At 43.4% G+C, this 18334-nt stretch overlaps 1 protein-coding gene across 2 annotated transcripts in view; it reads right to left on the bottom strand.

Annotated features, from left to right (window-relative positions):
* LOC118402813 (endothelial PAS domain-containing protein 1-like) overlaps positions 1-18334 on the bottom strand; it is a 64206-nt gene that overhangs the window by 19807 nt on the left and 26065 nt on the right. Inside the window, exons 2-4 of one of the 2 annotated variants that reach the window (XM_035801094.2) lie at positions 12162-12346; positions 1394-1542; positions 784-868 (exon numbers count right to left, since the gene is read on the bottom strand). In XM_035801094.2, the coding sequence (XP_035656987.1) occupies positions 784-868; positions 1394-1542; positions 12162-12346 (419 nt within the window). Of the gene's footprint in view, positions 1-783; positions 869-1393; positions 1543-12161; positions 12353-18334 lie in introns of both variants that reach the window. The other variant, XM_035801093.2, reaches the window with a different exon arrangement.

The raw sequence follows: 18334 nt of genomic DNA on the forward strand, positions 1-18334 counted from the left end.
CCATGAGGGGGGTGGCGCCAGGGAAAGGCCTGGCATGGATTGCAGTGTGTGTGGACACAACAGCAGCGCACGCTCGTTTACCAACCTTTCCACCCTCCTCTGGCCCCTCCTCTATCAACAGTTAAAGGAAGGGGCCCTAGGAGTCGGCCTACTAGGTCCCTAGTCTGATCACCATGGTGTGGCCCACACCGGAGCGAGAGAAATGGATTCAATAACAAAAGAAACAGAACAGCAGAACACGGAGAGATTAGAGGGGAACTGGGGAGAGACGCAGGGAAAGAGCCAGTGTGTCCAGAATATTATTTCTACCATCATTACAGTATTTTCTCTTGGCATGGCACACAAGACATGGCCGAGATAGCTGTTATTTTAGTGTTATTAAGTAATTATATAGCAGTTTATTGTCCAACAGCAAGTGTTCATATGGTAGTGGAGTAGTGTTTATAGCCTGGAACATGAAGTTATGTTATGCAATTCTACAACTTCTGATTAACACAATAGGCTAAGGCTGCTATAGAGAACACAGTGTGTGTGTGCGTCCGCCCAGAGACAGTATGGCATTCCATCCTGCCTATCTCAGAGAGCCACTGTGATCCGCTCCTCTCTCCTTTCTTCCTCTCCTCTCATATCAGTCCAAGGCCCTTGTCCCAGCACACATTCACCATACACACTTTTCTATCTCTCTGTTGGCGAGCTATAGATTCCACTCTACACGGTCTCTGCATGTTTTGGTATGTGCACGTGTTAATTAAACGACAGTTACGAACACACTCTTTCACGTACCATTTTTCAGACTCAGGTTCTCGCGAATCTCATCGTGGTCGCAGGGGTGGGTGAAGTCAAAGATGCTTTGTCCAGTCAACTCTACCTGTAGACACACACATATGGTGTCACGTCAGCAAGGACACAGACAGTGACAACCATTTGTTACATTGCCAAAGAGACTAGTAACACCTACATTCAGCATTCAGTCACAGTAAAGAGGTTATGAAGACTCTGGCTCTCTGAGAGCATTGGTTATAAGAGACATTAGCTGTAAGAAATATAGGAGGTAAAACTGATAGTGTAAAAAGTGGTAGAGGGCCTTCTGTCCTACATAGCTAGGTAGTGCCAAACAGGCCTCTGACAGGGCTGACATTTCACACGGCTATGAGAGACATCACCAGCTACAGCCCATCTCTGTGTGTCTGTCTGTCTGCCTTCCTGTCTGTCTGTCTGCCTTCCTGTCCGTCTGTCTGTTTTTCTGCCTGCCTGTCTGTCTTTCTGCCTTCCTGTCTGTCTTTCTGTCTTTCTGTCTGTCTGTCTGTCTCCAGGGAGAGAGTACTGGATGCATTGTACATAACAAACAACCTGATTATGTATGATGTTTCAATCATGTAATGTTTCTGCTCACCTGTGTTAAGCCCATGAACTTGTTGATGTTTTCTGAGAGGAAGATCATGTCGCCGTCTGATGTAACCACAGTGACAAACCCCTCCAGTGACTTCAAATACATACTGTCCGTCTGTCTGTCCTCCTCAGTCTCTGCACCGTTGGAGCAGCCTTTGGGAAAACACTCACGTCAGATGTGCAACATTATATAACTGTGTGTGTGTACGTGTGTGTGTTCGGCACAAGTTTGTCTCATTGTGAATGGCGACAGCTAGTCTTACTGAGGTCCGACACATAACAAAAAATACATACAGACTAAATACTTTACACCGAACAAAAAAATAAACGCAACATGTAAAGTGTTGGTCCCATGTTTAATGAGCTGACATAAAAGATGCACTAAAAGCGTATTTCTCTCAAATGTTGGGCACAAATTTGTTTACGTCCTTGTTAGTGAGAATTTCTACTTTGCCAAGATAATCCATCCACCTGACACGTGTGGCATATCATGAAGCTGATTAAACAGCTGGATTATTACACAGGTGCACCTTTAAAAAAAAAATTATTTCACCTTTATTTAACCAGGTAGGCTAGTTGAGAACAAGTTCTCATTTGCAACTGCGACCTGGCCAAGATAAAGCATAGCAGTGTGAACAGACAACACAGAGTTACACATGGAGTAAACAATTAACAAGTCAATAACACAGTAGAAAAAAAGGGGAGTCTATATACAATGTGTGCAAAAAGCATGAGGAGGTAGGGGAATAATTACAATATTGCAGATTAACACTGGAGTGATAAATGATCAGATGATCATGTACAGGTAGAGATATTGGTGTGCAAAAGAGCAGAAAAGTAAATAAATAAAAACTGTGGGGATGAGGTAGGTGAAAATGGGTGGGCTATTTACCAATAGATTATGTACAGCTGCAGCGATCGGTTAGCTGCTCAGATAGCTGATGTTTTAAGTTGGTGAGGAGATAAAACTTCAGCGATTTTTTGCAATTCGTTCCAGTCACAGGCAGCAGAGTACTGGAACGAAAGGCGGCCGAATGAGGTGTTGGCTCTAGGGATGATCAGTGAGATACACCTGCTGGAGCGCGTGCTACGGATGGGTGTTGCCATCGTGACCAGTGAACTGAGATAAGGCGGAGCTTTACCTAGCATGGCCTTGTAGATGACCTGGAGCCAGTGGGTCTGGCGACGAATATGTAGCGAGGGCCAGCCGACTAGAGCATACAAGTCGCAGTGGTGGGTAGTATAAGGTGCTTTAGTGACAAAACGGATGGCACTGTGATAAACTGCATCCAGTTTGCTGAGTAGAGTGTTGGAAGCGATTTTGTAGATGACATCGCCGAAGTCGAGGATCGGTAGGATACCTTGCGCTGGGGACAATAAAATGTGCAGTTGTGTCACACAACCCAACGCCAAAGATGTCTCAAGTTGAGGGAGCGTGCTATTGGCATGCTGACTACAGGAATTGAATGTTAATTTCTCTACCATAAGCCGCCTCCAACATCGTTTTAGAGAATTTGGCAATACGTCCAATTGGCCTCATAACCGCAGAGCATGTGTATGGCGTCATGTGGGCGAGTGGTTTGCTGATGTCAACGTTGTGAACAGAGTGCCTAATGGTGGGGGTGGGGTTATGGTATGGGCAGGCATAAGCTACAGACAACAACCACAATTGCATTTAAATGGCAATTTAAATGCACAGAAATACCTTGATGAGATTCTGAGTTCCATTGTGATGCCCATTTCTTTTAAGGTATCTGTGACAAACAGATGCTTATCTAAATACCCAGTCATGTGAAATCCATAGATTAGGGCCTAATGAATTAATTTCAATTGACTGATGTCCTCATATGAACTGTAACTCAGTAAAATATTTGAAATTGTTGCGTTTATATTTTTGTTCAGTATATATACATTTATAAACATTGACATGTAGTATGTGTGTGTATGTGTGTGTGTGTGCATTTATCAGTTACACATATTCAGTACATACACACAACAAGTAGGTCACACAGGGGAGAGGCATTGTGCCATGTGGTGCTGCTTTATTTGTTCTTTGAAACCAGGTTTACTGTTCACTTGCGCTATATGAGATGGAAGGGAATTCCATGCAATCAAGGCTCTGCATAATACTCTGTTTTCTTCAATTTGTTCTGGACCTGTTTGTGTGTGTGTGTGTGTGTGTGTCAAGCTTGTTTTCCTTCTTGAAGCCCTGGCCCATGTCCAAAACAAACCAGAACAACTTCATCCTGCATCTCTGAACACTCCCAAATCCCCTGACCTTCCCTTGGTCGCTTCCCTCACACACACACACACACACACACACACACACACACACACACACACACACACACACACACACACACACACACACACACACACACACACACACACACACACACACACACACACACACACACACACACACACACACACACACACACACACACACACACACACACACACACACACACACACACACACACACACACACACACACACTTGAGAAAGGCTGTTGCTTTAACAGTGTCCATCTTAAGGCACACACTAATGAGTTAGCCTTAACCTTGAGACAAACATTCCCAGCACACTGAAAGTCACTGTGTAACGTACAATACATACTGCACAGTATTTGTATGTTTTTTTTAAAAAGTTGACTGAGAACACATTCTCATTTACAGCAACGACCTGGGGAATAGTTACAAGGGAGAGGAGGGGGGTTGAATAAGCCAATTGGAAGCTCAGTATCCAAGATGTTGTAGCTAAATCTAATGAAACCTACACAACCCCCCAAAAATCTCTGCAGTCTGCACCACGTTACTTGAAGCCAAGTGAGAAAATGTAGATAAAGTTAATCTGGCATGGGCTCAAAAGGGAGGCAGCAGAGCGACTACAGAGTCCCAGTGAACAAAACGTGGCTCCATGCTGGGGGTCGGAAGCCTGTGATTCCTCCAGTGTGCTTCCCTTAGATAAGAACTGTTCTCAAGGCCTACGGGGGGCCAAGAAGGCCTGGGCCTGGATTTGGGATTTTGGCCCAGCCCAGAGAATGTAGCCCCAGGGGAGCAACGACTTTCTCATGGGTCTTCGGCTGATGGGAGACTCAACTCTACAGGACCACCTTTTAGCCTGAACACTTGATTTTTGCATCTGTAGTTTCCTCCTCTACAATTTTGAGTAGAATGTTTGGGATTGTAATAACTCCCATTTGAGCTGAGTCATGGTTAAATGAGGTAATAGGTACAGTATGTTAACATCAAACTACTACAGGACTACAAAAGCTTCAACAAAAGCATAGATTATAAAACAGGTCACAGGATGCCATGTCTTGCATCATTTCCTGTAGTGTCTGTACTGTATCCTACTGATCTGAACTCAGAGGACTTTCCTGTTGAACGTTACATTTTACCCCATCTCAGCTCAGTGCAAATGCAACAAATTCAACATAGTTTAAAACGCGGCCTGATGCTGTTCTCAGATAAACATAGTTTAAAACACGGCCTGATGCTGTTCTCAGATAAACATAGTTTAAAACACGGTCTGATGCTGTTCTCAGATGGAAATCAACATAGTTTAAAACGCGGCCTGATGCTGTTCTCAGATCAACATAGTTTAAAACACGGTCTGATGCTGTTCTCAGATAAACATAGTTTAAAACACGGTCTGATGCTGTTCTCAGATAAACATAGTTTAAAACACGGTCTGATGCTGTTCTCAGATAAACATAGTTTAAAACACGGTCTAATGCTGTTCTCAGATAAACATAGTTTAAAACACGGCCTGATGCTGTTCTCAGATAAACATAGTTTAAAACACGGCCTGATGCTGTTCTCAGATAAACATAGTTTAAAACACGGTCTGATGCTGTTCTCAGATAAACATAGTTTAAAACACGGTCTAATGCTGTTCTCAGATCAACATAGTTTAAAACACGGTCTGATGCTGTTCTCAGATAAACATAGTTTAAAACACGGTCTGATGCTGTTCTCAGATAAACATAGTTTAAAACACGGTCTGATGCTGTTCTCAGATAAACATAGTTTAAAACACGGTCTGATGCTGTTCTCAGATAAACATAGTTTAAAACACGGCCTGATGCTGTTCTCAGATAAACATAGTTTAAAACACGGTCTGATGCTGTTCTCAGATAAACATAGTTTAAAACACGGCCTGATGCTGTTCTCAGATAAACATAGTTTAAAACACGGCCTGATGCTGTTCTCAGATAAACATAGTTTAAAACACGGTCTGATGCTGTTCTCAGATAAACATAGTTTAAAACACGGCCTGATGCTGTTCTCAGATAAACATAGTTTAAAACACGGTCTGATGCTGTTCTCAGATAAACATAGTTTAAAACACGGTCTGATGCTGTTCTCAGATAAACATAGTTTAAAACACGGCCTGATGCTGTTCTCAGATCAACATAGTTTAAAACACGGCCTGATGCTGTTCTCAGATAAACATCGTTTAAAACACGGCCTGATGCTGTTCTCAGATAAACATAGTTTAAAACACGGCCTGATGCTGTTCTCAGATAAACATAGTTTAAAACACGGTCTGATGCTGTTCTCAGATAAACATAGTTTAAAACACGGCCTGATGCTGTTCTCAGATAAACATAGTTTAAAACACGGTCTGATGCTGTTCTCAGATCAACATAGTTTAAAACACGGCCTGATGCTGTTCTCAGATAAACATAGTTTAAAACACGGTCTGATGCTGTTCTCAGATAAACATAGTTTAAAACACGGCCTGATGCTGTTCTCAGATAAACATAGTTTCAAACACGGTCTGATGCTGTTCTCAGATCAACATAGTTTAAAACACGGCCTGATGCTGTTCTCAGATAAACATAGTTTAAAACACGGTCTGATGCTGTTCTCAGATGGAAATCAACATAGTTTAAAACACGGCCTGATGCTGTTCTCAGATAAACATAGTTTAAAACACGGTCTGATGCTGTTCTCAGATGGAAATCAACATAGTTTAAAACGCGGCCTGATGCTGTTCTCAGATCAACATAGTTTAAAACACGGTCTGATGCTGTTCTCAGATGGAAATCAACATAGTTTAAAACACGGTCTGATGCTGTTCTCAGGTGGAAATCAACATAGTTTAAAATGCGGCCTGATGCTGTTCTCAGATGGAAATCAACATAGTTTAAAACGCGGCCTGATGCTGTTCTCAGACGGAAATCAACATAGTTTAAAACACGGTCTGATGCTGTTCTCAGACGGAAATCAACATAGTTTAAAACACGGCCTGATGCTGTTCTCAGGTGGAAATCAACATAGTTTAAAACACGGTCTGATGCTGTTCTCAGGTGGAAATCAACATAGTTTAAAACACGGTCTGATGCTGTTCTCAGGTGGAAATCAACATAGTTTAAAACACGGCCTGATGCTGTTCTCAGGTGGAAATCAACATAGTTTAAAACACGGTCTGATGCTGTTCTCAGGTGGAAATCAACATAGTTTAAAACACGGTCTGATGCTGTTCTCAGGTGGAAATCAACATAGTTTAAAACACGGCCTGATGCTGTTCTCAGACGGAAATCAACATAGTTTAAAATGCGGCCTGATGCTGTTCTCAGATGGAAATCAACATAGTTTAAAACACGGTCTGATGCTGTTCTCAGACGGAAATCAACATAGTTTAAAACACGGCCTGATGCTGTTCTCAGGTGGAAATCAACATAGTTTAAAACACGGCCTGATGCTGTTCTCAGATGGAAATCAACATAGTTTAAAACGCGGCCTGATGCTGTTCTCAGATGGAAATCAACATAGTTTAAAACGCGGCCTGATGCTGTTCTCAGATGGAAATCAACATAGTTTAAAACACGGTCTGATGCTGTTCTCAGGTGGAAATCAACATAGTTTAAAACACGGTCTGATGCTGTTCTCAGACGGAAATCAACATAGTTTAAAACACGGCCTGATGCTGTTCTCAGATGGAAATCAACATAGTTTAAAACGCGGCCTGATGCTGTTCTCAGATGGAAATCAACATAGTTTAAAACGCGGCCTGATGCTGTTCTCAGACGGAAATCAACATAGTTTAAAATGCGGCCTGATGCTGTTCTCAGATGGAAATCAACATAGTTTAAAATGCGGCCTGATGCTGTTCTCAGATGGAAATCAACATAGTTTAAAACGCGGCCTGATGCTGTTCTCAGATGGAAATCAACATAGTTTAAAATGCGGCCTGATGCTGTTCTCAGATGGAAATCAACATAGTTTAAAATGCGGCCTGATGCTGTTCTCAGATGGAAATCAACATAGTTTAAAACACGGCCTGATGCTGTTCTCAGACGGAAATCAACATAGTTTAAAACGCGGCCTGATGCTGTTCTCAGATGGAAATCAACAGTTTAAAATGCGGCCTGATGCTGTTCTCAGATGGAAATCAACATAGTTTAAAACACGGTCTGATGCTGTTCTCAGATGGAAATCAACATAGTTTAAAATGCGGCCTGATGCTGTTCTCAGATGGAAATCAACATAGTTTAAAATGCGGCCTGATGCTGTTCTCAGATGGAAATCAACATAGTTTAAAACGCGGCCTGATGCTGTTCTCAGATGGAAATCAACATAGTTTAAAATGCGGCCTGATGCTGTTCTCAGATGGAAATCAACATAGTTTAAAACGCGGCCTGATGCTGTTCTCAGATGGAAATCAACATAGTTTAAAATGCGGCCTGATGCTGTTCTCAGATGGAAATCAACATAGTTTAAAACACGGCCTGATGCTGTTCTCAGACGGAAATCAACATAGTTTAAAACGCGGCCTGATGCTGTTCTCAGATGGAAATCAACAGTTTAAAATGCGGCCTGATGCTGTTCTCAGATGGAAATCAACATAGTTTAAAACACGGTCTGATGCTGTTCTCAGATGGAAATCAACATAGTTTAAAACACGGTCTGATGCTGTTCTCAGGTGGAAATCAACATAGTTTAAAACGCGGCCTGATGCTGTTCTCAGACGGAAATCAACATAGCTTAAAACGCGGCCTGATGCTGTTCTCAGACGGAAATCAACATAGTTTAAAATGCGGCCTGATGCTGTTCTCAGATGGAAATCAACATAGTTTAAAACACGGTCTGATGCTGTTCTCAGATGGAAATCAACATAGTTTAAAATGCGGCCTGATGCTGTTCTCAGATGGAAATCAACATAGTTTAAAACGCGGCCTGATGCTGTTCTCAGACGGAAATCAACATAGTTTAAAACACGGCCTGATGCTGTTCTCAGATGGAAATCAACATAGTTTAAAATGCGGCCTGATGCTGTTCTCAGATGGAAATCAACATAGTTTAAAATGCGGCCTGATGCTGTTCTCAGACGGAAATCAACATAGTTTAAAATGCGGCCTGATGCTGTTCTCAGATGGAAATCAACATAGTTTAAAACACGGTCTGATGCTGTTCTCAGACGGAAATCAACATAGTTTAAAATGCGGCCTGATGCTGTTCTCAGATGGAAATCAACATAGTTTAAAACGCGGCCTGATGCTGTTCTCAGACGGAAATCAACATAGTTTAAAATGCGGTCTGATGCTGTTCTCAGATGGAAATCAACATAGTTTAAAACACGGTCTGATGCTGTTCTCAGACGGAAATCAACATAGTTTAAAACACGGCCTGATGCTGTTCTCAGGTGGAAATCAACATAGTTTAAAACGCGGCCTGATGCTGTTCTCAGATGGAAATCAACATAGTTTAAAACACGGTCTGATGCTGTTCTCAGACGGAAATCAACATAGTTTAAAACACGGCCTGATGCTGTTCTCAGGTGGAAATCAACATAGTTTAAAACGCGGCCTGATGCTGTTCTCAGGTGGAAATCAACATAGTTTAAAACACGGCCTGATGCTGTTCTCAGGTGGAAATCAACATAGTTTAAAACACGGCCTGATGCTGTTCTCAGGTGGAAATCAACATAGTTTAAAACACGGCCTGATGCTGTTCTCAGGTGGAAATCAACATAGTTTAAAACACGGCCTGATGCTGTTCTCAGATGGAAATCAACATAGTTTAAAACGCGGTCTGATGCTGTTCTCAGATGGAAATCAACATAGTTTAAAATGCGGCCTGATGCTGTTCTCAGATGGAAATCAACATAGTTTAAAATGCGGCCTGATGCTGTTCTCAGATGGAAATCAACATAGTTTAAAATGCGGCCTGATGCTGTTCTCAGATGGAAATCAACATAGTTTAAAATGCGGCCTGATGCTGTTCTCAGATGGAAATCAACATAGTTTAAAACGCGGTCTGATGCTGTTCTCAGATGGAAATCAACATAGTTTAAAATGCGGCCTGATGCTGTTCTCAGACGGAAATCAACATAGTTTAAAACACGGTCTGATGCTGTTCTCAGATGGAAATCAACATAGTTTAAAACACGGTCTGATGCTGTTCTCAGATGGAAATCAACATAGTTCGTATTCTGAGTAAGAATGATAAGGCTGGTAGTTTTAGAGGAAATGTTTAATGCACATCAAAATCAAGCTTGTCAGCAACCATAAGATTCATTGAAACTTTATCCCTGTGAATAGCTGTAATTGACTCAATTAGTCAATCATTCATTCAGTGCCATAGTGGCTGAGGGGCCAGTGTATCAGTGTCCCAGAACCACATGGGCTGCTCTTATACACTGAGTATACAAAACATGACATAGACTGACCAGGTGAATCCAGGTGAAAGCTATGATCCCTTGATGATGTCATTGTTAAATCCACTTCAATCATTGTAGATGAAGTGGTGGAGACAGGTTATATAATTTTAAAAGCCTTGAGACAATTGAGACATGGAATGTGTACAGTATGTGTGCCATTCAGAGGGTGAATTGGCAAAACAAAAGATTTGAGTGCCTTTGAATGGGGTATGGTAGTAGGTGCCAGGTGCACCGCTTTATGCCAAGAACTGCAACGCTGCTGGGTTTTTCACGCTCAACAGTTTCCCGTGTGTATCAAGAATGGTCCAACACTCAAAGGACATCCAGCCAACTTGACATAATTCAATATGGGCCAGTATCCCTGTTGAACGCTTTCGACACCTTGTAGAGTCCCTGCCCTGACGAATTGAGGCTGTTCTGAGGGCAAATGGGTGGGTGGGTGAGGTGCAACTCAATAATAGGAAGGTGTTCTTAATGTTTGGTATACTCAGTGTATACGGTCACAGAGGTGTTTCCGCTGCTGCGGCAGTGTGTGTGCGCGTGAATGCATGGCTGTTATACAACTGTTCTGTTTTAGAGAGGCATAAAAAGGGCACTTCAACAATCTGTATGATTCTTTCTCCTTGGGAGTGACATGTGGTAGGTGTAGGTGTGTGTGTGTGTGTGTGTGTGTGTGTGTGTGTGTGTGTGTGTGTGTGTGTGTGTGTGTGTGTGTGTGTGTGTGTGTGTGTGTGTGTGTGTGTGTGTGTGTGTGTGTGTGTGTGTGTGTGTGTGTGTGTGTGTGTGTGTAGGGAGGTGTTGCATAGCGCCAAGGCAGGTCTGTGTTATGGCTGACTTGAGAGAGGGAGCGCCAGTCTCACAGTGGCAGAGCCGGGCCTTCCTCTGAGTGCCTTCCAATCACATTCTCCATCCCACTCCAATCAGAAGCACAGCTGTGCAGATAAGACAATCGTCTGTACCATCTCCCCTCCACAGAGCAGCGATTCTGTCCCTCGCCATCCCCTACAGTCCCTCACTGACCAAATCCAGCCTATTCTGAACCTATACATCCCATCTCCTTTGCTCAATATGTCTCACCTTCTCACTGAACCACCTCTAGGCAGAACACTGAAATAAGTTCAAGCCTAAATACCTTATGTTGAGTGAAAATTCACTTAAAATGCTTATTATTTTTACCAGGCTAAATTAGCTAACACCATTGCCAGATAACGTTGCATATTTTAACCTTCAAAAAAAGTCTTAATTGAAGTTGTTTATCTTATTTCAAGATATTTTACCTTAATTGTCTTATTAAGATATTTAAGCTTACATAGATTTCACTTGTTGCAGTGAAGTTGCACTGTTTGACCAGGGGAGATGGCAAAGAGAGGCAGGAGATAACCAGGGTGCCATGGCAAGGACCAGAAACTATTGTAAATAATATAGATACATTTTGCATCTGGAGTTGCTTCCGTAGTGTTTTCATGCGATGAAGTCTGATGTCTCCTTATTTCAAAACACAGACATTGTGGAACGCCAGAACAATAAAGAGGTTCCTTTGTCTGTCTTCCGGAGATTCTAATTTTATAAAAGCACGGGAAGGAGGACAAGTGTAATGACCTCCCCCACCCTCCCTCCCAATGCACACACTTCCGCCCTGGATCCAAGAAACTTCCAGAGACATGCTTGCCAGATTCTTCTTTCCTCCATGTCTGTCCACTCTCACCAAGGATTTCCATCATCTGTCCCAGTGCTGTTTCCTTTGTTTACTTCACTGTCACAATTATAGTAGAGGAGGAGGCAGATCAGTGATTCATAATCTCCATCCCATATATCAGTGACCTAATGGGACATTGATATCCTTATAGTAACCAAGTGCAGCAATAAGTATCTTGCTATGACTAGATAACAACACACACACACCAGGGATTATGGATTTGATAGTCTTGACAGACAGGTGACATAAGTATATCTTCATAAAACATATGTATTTAGTAATAAGTATATGCTTTATCAGGAGAAGAGTGAAGGTATATGTGTGTGTGTCTGACTACGTGTGTATGTGTGTCTTTGTACGTGTGTGTGTTTGTGTGTGTATGCGTGTATGATATAGCGCTGACCTGGGCCGACGACCTTGCGGGTGCGCAGGAAGCTGATGGCCAGTCTCATGATGGAGGCTTTGTCCAAGTGGGAGCTGACGCTGTGTGGGAGGGGCAGCTGATGGGCCAGCTCGTAGAACCCCTCTGTCTCCTTACTTCGACGACAGCGTGCCGCGTCACGAGACTTCTCCTTCCGCCGTTCCGAACTGCTCCTTGACAGGAAGAGAAGTCAGGTCAGGTGGGGAGGTCAAGGGTCAAATGATCTATAGGCTACAGGTAGATTGTTCCACTCAATTTCCATTTCAATTCCAGTCAATTCAGAAGGCAAACCAAATTCCAATTCCAAATGTTCCTCATTGAAAATGAATGGTTTTGAATTTGAATTTCAGTGTACTTCCTGAATTGACTGGAATTTAAATGGAATTGACCCCAAACTTCAACCCAACTCTTAAATAATGTATTGTTTCTTTGTATTCTTTCTCTCAGGACCAGCACCAATCCCCTGCATTGTATACGGTGAGAGGACACAAACTGGCAAACGCGTATAGGATATACTCATTGTGCTCAGCAACAAAAGAGACCCAAATCTCAAGAGAGTCCGTGGCTCAACTTCTTTGAAAGATAAATAGAACCACGCAGAGAATGATTAAGCATGCCATTTTTCCATGTCTTAATATAGCCCTCTAGTCGTCTGTTGTCAATCCTGTCCCTCAGTTCTGTACACAATCTCTGGTGGTTCTCACCATAGAGGTCTAGATAGATACGTGGGTATAGAAAGTAACCACCCTCTTTCAAAATGTTCACCTTTTGTTGCCTTAAAGCCTAAAATTAAAACACATTAAATTTGATGTATTTACACAGTGACCCACAAAATCCAAGTGAGAATATATATATATATATTTAAACAGTAAGTACAAGTAAAACAGTAAAATGACCTATTTGGATAAGTGAGTTTGGGGACTTGGTAACAATGGTAACAGACTGCAGATGCTGCAATATTGATACTTAACTGTTACTCACAATGCTGTGGGACAGAGTGAAACAGAGAGAGAGAGAGAGAGAGTGAAACAGAGAGAGAGAGAGAGAGAGAGAGAGAGAGAGAGAGAGAGAGAGAGAGAAACAGAGAGAGAGAGAAACACAGAGAGAGAAACAGAGCGAGTGTGAGAGAGAGAGAAACAGAGAGAGAGAAACAGAGAGAGAAACAGAGCGAGAGAGAAACAGAGCGAGAGAGAAACAGAGAGAGAGAGAGAGAAACAGAGAGAGAGAGAGAGAGAGAAACAGAGAGAGAGAGAGAGAGAGAAACAGAGAGAGAGAGAGAAACAGAGAGAGAGAGAAACAGAGAGAAAGAGAAACAGAGAGAGAGAGAAACAGAGAGAGAGAGAGAGAGAAACAGAGAGAGAGAAACAGAGAAACAGAGCGAGAGAGAAACAGAGCGAGAGAGAAACAGAGCGAGAGAAACAGAGAGAGAGAGAAACAGAGAGAGAGAAACAGAGCGAGTGTGAGAGAGAGAAACAGAGAGAGAGAAACAGAGAGAGAGAAACAGAAAGAGAGAAACAGAGCGAGTGTGAGAGAGAGAGAAAAAGAGAGAGAGAGAAACAGAGAGTGTGAGAGAGAGAGAAACAGAGAGAGAAACAGAGAGAAAGAGAAACAGAGAAAGAGAAACAAAGAGAGAGAAACAAAGAGAGAGAGAGAGAAACAGAGAGAGAGAGAAACGAAGAGAGAGAAACAGAGAGAAAGAGAGAGAGAAACGAAGAGAGAGAAACAAAGAGAGAGAGAGAGAAACAGAGAGAGAGAGAAGAGAGAGAAACAGAGAGAGAGAGAAACAGAGAGAAAGAGAGAGAGAAACGAAGAGAGAGAAACAAAGAGAGAGAGAGAGAGAGAGAGAGAGAGAGAGAGAGAGAGAGAGAGAGAGAGAAACAGAGAGTAAAAACGCTTGCTAAAGATGCACTCAATCACTGATCCCACGTCCTCTGTCCCCGAAAGCAGGTCAGTACCCAAGCCTTGTCACCACAAACTTCTTAGCTTCTCAAACACACACGTACACACACACACACACTTTTCTACTTATTGAGACAACAGATTATTAAAGCCATTGTGATAACCATAACCACACACAAAGTGCTCTGAATAACAAATCTTCCAACATCCCAACAAAGACATAACTCTCTTCACACACACTCACAGACAGGTGGGGTTGAAATTTTTCTGAGAGGTTTTAGGGAAGCGGAGCAGAGAGCACAGACAGGTTCTTTAGCAGTCAATCATATGATAGGATTAGTGGTGTCTTACACCTAAATAGAGCTTAGACGGAGTCCCACTCTCAGAGCGGGGGGGTAGTGAGGTAGTGAGAGGTAGTGAGAGTCAGAGTGCACAGAATACTAAGAGTGTGGCGGGAGTCCTGTGGTAGACCCACACAAAGGCATACAGATTTGCAAAAACTGAGAGACACAGACAAAACATTTTGTGTGCTATAGGCTTTGCCTACATCAACAGATTCCAACACAAAAACAGCGTAGGCTGTGGGAAATGGAACCACTGTCAAATTCATAGACGCGGCTATGGATGTAGCAAACAGAAGCATACACAGAGTTAATATATCCCCATTCCAGTGAGCTCAACACAGGCCCAGTGCCAAGAAAATAATTACTGATATAATAGTACTGGAATGTACTTCAACCATTTTTATAAATTGCTATAAACTCTAACCCCTGATCTCTTCTGAATTCACAATGAATCCAAAACTATGTCAGAACCACATACTACAATAGCAGAGTGTATTAAAGCAAATCAAAAAGAATATGGTGTTTCTGTGTCAAAAAGTTTTGTTATATTTCAGTCTTCTGTGATGTATATAAAGTGTAATATTGGAATTTAAACTCAATGTAATACATTTCAACTCTGTGTATGTGAGGTGTATACTTTAGTTTCAAAGTAGATTTGTTTATGACGACCAATATACACACTGTGTGACCCTGATTTAGCCCACTGCAGTAAAAGGTTCTGTGTGACCCTGATTTAGCCCTCTGCAGTAAAAGGTTCTGTGTGACCCTGATTTAGCCCTCTGCAGTAAAAGGTTCTGTGTGACCCTGATTTAGCCCTCTGCAGTAAAAGGTTCTGTGTGACCCTGATTTAGCCCTCTGCAGTAAAAGGTTCTGTGTGATCCTGATTTAGCCCTCTGCAGTAAAAGGTTCTGTGTGACCCTGATTTAGCCCTCTGCAGTAAAAGGTTCTGTGTGACCCTGATTTAGCCCTCTGCAGTAAAAGGTTCTGTGTGACCCTGATTTAGCCCTCTGCAGTAAAAGGTTCTGTGTGACCCTGATTTAGCCCTCTGCAGTAAAAGGTTCTGTGTGACCCTGATTTAGCCCTCTGCAGTAAAAGGTTAAACAAGAAAAAGGAGTTGAGTCTGACAAAAGGAGAGGCTGCCAAAAAAGCTACAATTACACTAAACCACAAAAGGGTGAGGTAAGATGGGTGGATATACAAGATAGGGTGAAAGAACGGCAGGTTGAAGAAATTGTAAAAGACTTGTAAGTGATGGTAATAGTGTGTAAGGAATTTGGTTTCCTTGGTGTGTTGTCTGCCCAGGGATGCGGTTTGCTGGCGGTTTTACTGGGGCATGGCACGTGGCACAAGGAGGGTGAACTCTGTGTGCCCTGAGCCCTGGCACACCACAGCTACTGTGGTCACATGCCACACACAGTAAAAGATGGTGTATGTTCAGGGGTTTGACTTTTTGTGACTTTTAAAAGCCACAAGATAAGCGTATGAATAAACTGCCAAGACAAACAATGAATAAAATAGCAAACTAGTTGAAAACTAAACAAAGCAACAGAATCCTTTACTTTGATATCAAGTTTTCTTTGCTTCAAATCAGTTCACTCAGTGTATTATTTATTTGGTTTTCACTGAGAGATTTATTTGGGTCTTGGCAAAGGTTCCCAAAATATTATATCTGACGGGACTTGGCAGGAACTCACTCGATAAGTGGCAAGACTGATCTGAGGTGGACTTGGACTGAGAGTGGTGGCACCAATTTGTTGTTGTCCAGACCTAGATCTTATTCTGTTTCCTCCCTCAGTTTTGGATAAACACCGGACTGTGGTGTTCTGAGGAGTTGGTGCTTTGGCTCTGCGCCAGGGTAAGAAGCTCAGACGTTCAAGTCGTTCCCCACAATAGGGTCCCATATTTGCCAACATCAACAGAAACAACACCCCTCCGCCTCCTTCCTCCCTCTCTTGTCCAATTTGTACCAGAGAATAAATCGACATTAAGCTGGTTTCCACAGAGACCGCCTTGGTTTCCACAGAGACCGCCTTGGTTTCCACAGAGACTGCCTTGGTTTCCACAGAGACTGCCTTGGTTTCCACAGAGACTGCCTTGGTTTCCACAGAGACTGCCTTGGTTTCCACAGAGACCGCCTTGGTTTCCACAGAGACTGCCTTGGTTTCCACAGAGACTGCCTTGGTTTCCACAGAGACCGCCTTGGTTTCCACAGAGACTGCCTTGGTTTCCACAGAGACTGCCTTGGTTTCCACAGAGACTGCCTTGGTTTCCACAGAGACCGCCTTGGTTTCCACAGAGACACAGAGACTGCCTTGGTTTCCACAGAGACCGCCTTGGTTTCCACAGGTTTCCACAGAGACCGCCTTGGTTTCCACAGAGACCGCCTTGGTTTCCACAGAGACTGCCTTGGTTTCCACAGAGACCGCCTTGGTTTCCACAGAGACTGCCTTGGTTTCCACAGAGACTGCCTTGGTTTCCACAGAGACTGCCTTGGTTTCCACAGAGACCGCCTTGGACGGAACGGTGTCACAGAGTCCATGTTCTAAAAACAGGAGACATTTTCCTTTCCTGTGTTGTATCCCATCGGCCAAAGGAAGATGGCGGAGCTGACTTCCCTGAGGCTCTGGAGGGATTCTGCAATAGCATACTGTTATCTTGCTTCATCTTGCTACACACCATGTCCTACTCTGTCATTTTAGCCCTCAAACAGACAAGGAATTGATTTATTGCAAAGTCATCATTGTTTTATCTATGGTTGGGAGTAAGAGTGATCAGTTAGGAATCTTGCCATGGCCATGCACTCTGACCTCTTGTGGACAATAATACACAATCCGGGGCATTTAACTGGAGGCAATGGAGATGTGTAGTTCAGTGGAGGCTGCTGAGGGGAGGACGATTTATAATAATGGTTGGAATGAAGCTAATGGAATGGCATCAAACACATAGAAACCATGTGCTTTTTTTCTCCTTTTTTTACCCCCTTTTTCTTCCCAATTTCGTGGTATCGAATTGTTAGTAATTACTATATTGTCTCATCGCTATAACTCCCGTACGGGCTCGGGAGAGATGAAGGTCGAAAGTCATACGTCCTCCGAAACACAACCCAACCGCACTGCTTCTTAACACAGCGCGCCACCAACCCGGAAGCCAGCCGCACCAATGTGTCAGAGGAAACACCATGCACCTGGCGACCTTGGTTAGCGCACATTGCACCCGGCCCGCCACAGGAGTCGCTGGTGCGCGATGAGACAAGGATATCCCTACCGGCCAAACCCTCCCTAACCCGGATGACGCTAGGCCAATTGTGCGGCGCCCCACGGTCCTCCCAGTCGCGTCCAGCTGCGACAGAGCCTGGGCGCAAACCCAGAGTCTCTGGTGGCACAGCTAGCGCTGCGATGCAGTTCCCTAGACCACTGCGCAACCCGGGAGGCCTGAAACCGTGTGCTTGATACCATTCCACCCGCATGTCTTCCCCAATTAAGGTGCCACCAACCTCCTGTGGTGTAGTGAAGAGCTACTGTGGGTCAATATCTTATCGGGGTGTTTTTACAATGACCCTTGTCACGTTAAACTATCTCAGAGGTCTGACCTCATTAACCCTGTTCATGTGATTTAGCCAGTGTCCACTCCTCGCTGTCTGGCTAGTATCTGCGTGTGTGTGAGTGTGTGCGCGTGCGCAGCTAGTGGTGCCACTGTTTGATAGTCTGCCCTATTGTACTGCTCAGTCCCAGTGGAAGATCCAGGATATGAAACAATGGAGTCCCAGCACTGTTCGGGCACTGAGCCTCCCAGTGTACTCAGCGACCCCTCTCACAGGAGACAGTAGCCAATACAGATCCATCCACCGAAGAGTTCAAACAGTCAACATCAATCATCAGACGACCCTTTAATCCAACTACATACCCAACAGCC

Source organism: Oncorhynchus keta, chromosome 24, assembly GCF_023373465.1.
Source record: "Oncorhynchus keta strain PuntledgeMale-10-30-2019 chromosome 24, Oket_V2, whole genome shotgun sequence".
Classification (NCBI taxonomy): Eukaryota; Metazoa; Chordata; class Actinopteri; order Salmoniformes; family Salmonidae; genus Oncorhynchus; species Oncorhynchus keta.